Source organism: Borostomias antarcticus (genome assembly GCF_949987555.1).
Source record: "Borostomias antarcticus genome assembly, chromosome: 3".
Lineage (NCBI taxonomy): Eukaryota > Metazoa > Chordata > Actinopteri > Stomiiformes > Stomiidae > Borostomias > Borostomias antarcticus.
The window spans coordinates 35,915,850-35,921,849 of NC_140236.1; the positions used below are offsets into that span (position 1 = coordinate 35,915,850).

Consider the following 6,000-nt stretch of genomic DNA (forward strand, 5'->3'; position numbering starts at 1 on the left):
TCAAAGTGCTTTACAATGGCCTTTCATTCACCCATTCACACACACACAAATGGCGGTAGCTGCCATGCAAGGTGCTAACCTGCTCATTGGGAGCAATTTGGGGTTAGGTGTCTGGCTCAAGGACACTTCGACATGTGGACAGTCGGAGCTGGGATTCGAACCACTGACCCTTCGATCACTGAACGACCCGCTCTACCAACTGAGCTACAGTTGCCGCCCCCTTAAGATATTCACCAGAATGCCAGTGATGGTGCAAGGCCTGTGGCCTGAAGAATGAAACCACGTTTGGAGGCTGGAGCTGGGCCCTTTGCACTGGGGCTCCAGGAGACAGGAGACACGTTACATGACCATGGAATGATGGCGCCTCAGTCTTTATTGCTCCATTGTGGGTAGGTTGTTTTTGTTTTCAAAAGGGGGCCTCCACAGAAAATTGTCTAGGGCCTCCAAAGGTCTAGAGCCACACACTGTGTCACACACACACACACACACACACACAGTTTTCAGAAAATGATTGTCTTAATGAGTGGAACTTTATTCTGCAAATTAACACTGCTTCCTGAAGCTAATGTACATTTGCCAATTATCGCACGTTGGTCCAAATCACAAATTCACACGTTAATATGGTTGGTTTAGCATCAGGGAACTGTTGCTGAAGCGGTCCATATACTGTACAGTTCAAGAAGCTCTTTGTCTGAGTTGATGTCTCTTTGAAAGAAAGCATTGTGCAGAGCAGGGACAGAGTGCCTGTTGTCCCTGTCTACTTGGTAGGCTGCTTCGCGCCCGCCTGCTCCTCCGCCTGTGGCTTGTTGGATATGGAGTAATGAAAGGATCGCATGCGCTCCTCCACCTTTTCAAAGCCTGGCCGGTCCTCATGCCTGGGAAAAGGAGTGGGAGGTCAGTGAAACGCTTGCTTGCTTTATCATGATGTTGTTGACCGAGGAGGTGGTAAAGAATGTTACTAAGTGAGCCTTTAAGCAGGCACTAGACTTTTAGGCCTAAAATACTGAGTAGCATAATAACAATGCCTTGAGACGGCACTAATCCGCTTTCCACTGAGTGGACGTGCTCACTTGATTGTCCAGCAGTCCTTCATCAGAGCATACATCCGATCTGGACACCCCGATGGACAGTCCATGCGTTTCCCGCTGGCGATGAAAGCGTTCACCTCCGGACCTTTCATCTTCTGCTCAGCGTTGTACAGAGACGTGGATTAACCGACAGTCAAATTTACAGTAAGAATAGATAACATGCGTACCAGAGGCAATAACCCATCCTCAGAGAGTACTACCTTGTATGGTTTTCCACCAAAGGAAAAGGCCTCCCACATGGTGACTCCATAACTCCAGACATCACTTTTGCTGGAAAACTTGTGGTAGTTCACGCATTCTGGAGCGTACCACTTCAGCGGCCATTTTCCAAATGTCCGTGCCTGAGTACGAGCACACACACACCGATTTTAATTTAGAGCAGTATTGACCACAGCGTTCAACAACACATGACACATAAGATGTCATCTCCGCCACAGCACACCTAGTCTTACCTTGTAATAGTTGTTATCAGCGCCCAAAGCCTTTGACAGCCCAAAGTCACTAATCTTGGCGAACTGTTGGTTGACCAATAAGACGTTGCGAGCAGCGAGGTCTCTGTGCACAAAGTTTTTCTCCTCTAAATACTTCATTCCCATCGAGACCTGGTGCATCAGATTCACAATATTCTCTACCGTCACTCTATCCCTGTGAGAGAGACAGACAACACCAAGTGAGAATACTAGTCCCCAAACTACATAGACAGTATGCATGAATCCTCCTTATCAATTACCCTACAGTCTCACTGATATTCATATAAAATCAGTAGTTCTCTCTATGAATTCATCAGCTTGTCATACCTATTAGTGGAAAGGAACTTGTTGAGGGGTCCGGCAGACGCCATCTCCATGACGAGCATCAGGCACTCGGCCTCACATAGGCCAAGCATGCGCACAATGTAGGGGTTGCTCAGCTGGTGCATGATCTCCGCCTCCTTCATCATGTCGTCCCTCACCAGCTTCTCATTCTCACTCTTCAGCATTTTGATAGCCACGTCAATCTGGGCCCTGCAACACATATCACACACACAGGCTGCTGCATGGGGATCTCGGCTTTCTATGGTGGATAAGAATGCGATTCTGTGAATAAATATGAATTGTTTATACCTAATATGTGCGCAAATTCTTTCCCTTACTTTTCAGTTGTTATGAGGACTCCTTTCTTGACGCAGCCGAAGTTGCCTGATCCCAGTTCCACCTCATCCATTATCAACTGCTCCCTGTTGATGTAGAACTTCTTCAGGTCATTGGGGTTATGGTAAGGGTTGGCAAACTCATTGCAGTCCATGGGCAGCATTATCTCTCGGTCTGTCGGCACGAAGTTGAGGTCCAAGGCAGAAGCCCCCAGTGAAACTGAAAGAAAGGATACAACGACAGGAAAATGTTTAAAATCAACAGGTCTGTGTACTCTAGCATTCATCTTGATATTTCATTCTACTGTGATAACGAAATGCTCACGAGTAGAGTTAACATGTAGTTATGCAGATTGTGTGTATTTTAGGGCAGCTCATCTCTCAAGGATTGTAACATGCATTGTTAATAACTGACCTCCAGGGGGCGGTGTGTATCCATTTTGTCGAGATCGCCTCTGAAACAAATTGCCAAAGGACCAGAGTGAGTGGTAATGCAAACAATATCAAGTCAAACAATATCAAGTCAAATCAAGTCAAGTCAAGTTTATTTTTAAAGCACATTTAAAAACACAGCCTGGGCTGACCAAAGTGCGGTACAAGATAATAATATACATATACAAATCAATATGAAAACAATAAAACACAACAGCAGCAAGCAATACCAAACAAACAACAGCAAACAACAACAACGAGACAAAGCACAAAGCAAAGCACATTTAACCAGTAAAAGACTGGGCCGAAAAGGCTAGAGAATAAAAATGCGTTTTCAGCATGGATTTAAAAACTGAGATGGAGGAAGCACATCTAAATTCTAGTGGCAGTTGGTTCCACAATCGTGGAAAAGCTCGGTCACCTTTTCCTTTAAGCTTTGATCGTGGGACTTGAAGAAAATATTTATTTGTGGATCTCAGAGACCTAGTGGATGATTGCCAGTGGATGAGATCTGAGATGTATGATGGTGACCGACCATTTAGTGCTTTGAACGCAACCAACAGAATTTTAAACTGGATTCTAAAGTGGACAGGGAGCCAATGACGGGAGGCTAAGACTGGGGTGATGTGGTCACGTTTTTTGGTCCCCGACAGCATCCTTACAGCGGCATTTTGCACCCGCTGCAGGCAAGTAATTAAAATCTGGGGGAGGCCTAAGTAAAGGGAGTTGCAATAGTCCAGTCGTGAAGTAATAAAGGCATGAATGACTTTTTTTATCACCAGCAAAGGAAAGAGTGATGCTCTAGATACTTACCCCAGTTGGAAGATCAGGAGTCTCTGAAAAGTAAATCGAGAAATAGAGATTAACTTATGATGAAGCTAATATTTAACACATATTTACCACAACACAGTTCAGAATTTACTCTGACCTATGCATGTCAATGAGGCTCGGCCTTTGTTGATGTGTAGGCCACATTATGAAATAAATCAATCTGTAGATGTAATATATACTGTACGCAGTCAGCCTACGTTTAGAGGCCTGGTTATGGTTGGGACATGCTTCTCTCAGGACGGTCACCAGGCCATCTGGCTTCATCTTTAGATACTCAACCAGCTGGAAGGACCCACAGAGAGGAGGAGATAGATAGATAGATAGATAGATAGATAGATAGATAGATAGATAGATAGATAGATAGATAGATAGATAGATAGATAGATAGATAGATAGATAGATAGAGAGAGAGAGAGAGAGAGAGAGAGAGAGAGAGAAAGAGGGGGAGGGAGGGTGGATATCTGTTCTTTGTTTTTGTGAATGAAAATGTGTACAGAAATGCCACATATTGTTAGATATTCATGCTTCTTACAGCTTAGTTGCCGGCGACCACGGAAAAGCCTACCTGCCAAACGGTGTCAAACTTGGTTCCGTCTGGCATCGAGTACTTCCCCGATTTGTCATGCAGGATTTGGTAGTGGTACACAGATTTCCCATACATCATAGAGAGCGCAAAGGTGCCAGACTCCTGCCTGTCTCTCACTCTGGTGAAAGACATCAATTTACATTCGCGTAAATCATAGACTTAACTATTAATTAACGGGAGATTAACACTAATATCTGAGCTGCAGGTGCAGATATACGGTTGATGAGGTTGTGATCGATGATGAAACTCACAGGAACTTTCCGTCTGGCTGTGCGCCAGAGTAGAGCCGCCTCTCCGCCTCTATCCGGGGGATTTTGCTGTGGTACCATATCATCTTCTCGTGGGCGGTGGTGGCGATCAGCTTCTCCAGCTGTGGTGCCTGGCTGATGATGGCCTGCTCCATGGCCTCCCCCTACAGGCAGCGTGGCAAACAGACAGACAGGCAAGTAGACAAACAGGTAGGAAACAGATGAGACAGTCAGTTACACGGCATGAGCTACACCTAACCAAACAGCAAACCACAATGTGCATCCTGTCATGGGTTTGTGTCGTAGTCATGGGCGTCAGTCAACGGCCTCAACGCCCGCAAGACTCACCTCCAGGTTCCAGGTCTGGCGTACGTACTCCCTCAGTATGTTGTCCCGCAGGCTGTCGAAGACGCCCGCCCGTAGGGGCGTATCTGGCGACCGCAGGCACGGCTTCCGCAGGGTGCACACCAGGCCGTCGGCGTCCTTGCTGTAGAACTCGCACAGCTCGGCCGGCCCGCAGTGGGGCTTGCCCCCCGCGATGCAGAAGGTGCCGTTGAGCTGCTTCTCCACGGAGTAGTGGTGGAAATCCAGGTTCCAGACCAGCGAGAGCACGTAGCCGCCCAGGCTGCGTAGGCACTGGCGCAGCAGGAACAGCCCGTCCGCCATGCCCGCCAGCTTCAGGTTGTCCTCGGCTTCCTGGCGGCTGATGCTGCCGTAGAAGAAGGGCAGCTCGGACCCCGGGTCTAGCATGATGGCCTTGTGCTGTCAGACGGAGAGGAAGGTAGTCACAGCCGTTCTGTTGGCTGTCTAAGAGAGAAAGAAGAGAGGACAATTAGACACATATAATGTGACACTTTTTATTTTTTTAAAGATATTTTTTAGGGCTTTTCAGCTTTAATGGTATAGGACAGTGTAGAGAGACAGGAAACGTTTGAGAGGGAGAGGGGAGGACATGCGGCACAGGACCCGAGCCTGGAATCGGACCCGGGTCCGCCACGCGAAGGACTAGCCTTCATATGGTGCACGCCTTACCCAGTGAGCTACCGGGGCGCCCCCCCCCTAATGTGACACATTTAACACTGTTCAATTAGTTCCTACTAGTTCTGATAATGGTTGGAGCGCACAATAATTGGCTATTCAGTCAGCCCTTATTACCTAAGAAATCCGTCGGTGTCACTGTGAATGCTATGTGACAGAGCCGGCTCTACACTTTTGGAGGCCCTAGGCAAAGTTTTCTGTGGAGACGCTCTTTTCAAATAAACCCTATCAAGCAATAAAGACTGAGGCGCCATCATTCCATCGTCATGTAACGTTAGGCCATCACTTTAGGCTATCATCAGCAGCAATGACGCGCTTAATTATCGCATTTGGTTGGGGCCTCAGCCAATCATAATGCATCTATTGCTGGGGGAGGGGAGCATCCGGGAAATCAGTATTTTATGATCACTGGCACGTACTGTATCCAATGAGAACGTCTAAAAGAAAAACGTTTTGCGAGTCTGGAGGCCCTAGGCATTTGCCTGCTCCGTCTATATGCTTTATTAATAATTATGTATCAATAAATAATTAAGTATCAATAAAGTACCTACCTATCTCCCTTCCTCCCTCCCACACACACACACACACACACCCCGGCCCTGGGGCCGATGTTGTCCAAGGAAAACGGAAACAGACCCGAACCCTTCT

At 47.0% G+C, this 6,000-nt stretch overlaps 1 protein-coding gene across 1 annotated transcript; it reads right to left on the minus strand.

Moving 5' to 3' along the window:
* Positions 1 to 757: 757 nt before the first annotated feature.
* Positions 758 to 5,064, minus strand: zap70 (zeta chain of T cell receptor associated protein kinase 70; the record flags this gene model as incomplete). The annotated part of the gene is given in 12 exon segments (XM_084436175.1): positions 758 to 875; positions 1,071 to 1,183; positions 1,289 to 1,429; positions 1,541 to 1,733; positions 1,886 to 2,092; positions 2,221 to 2,437; positions 2,633 to 2,672; positions 3,678 to 3,702; positions 3,704 to 3,762; positions 4,046 to 4,184; positions 4,318 to 4,478; positions 4,663 to 5,064. Coding segments are annotated over 12 exon segments (1,815 nt in total).
* Between the last annotated feature and the right edge of the window lie 936 nt (positions 5,065 to 6,000).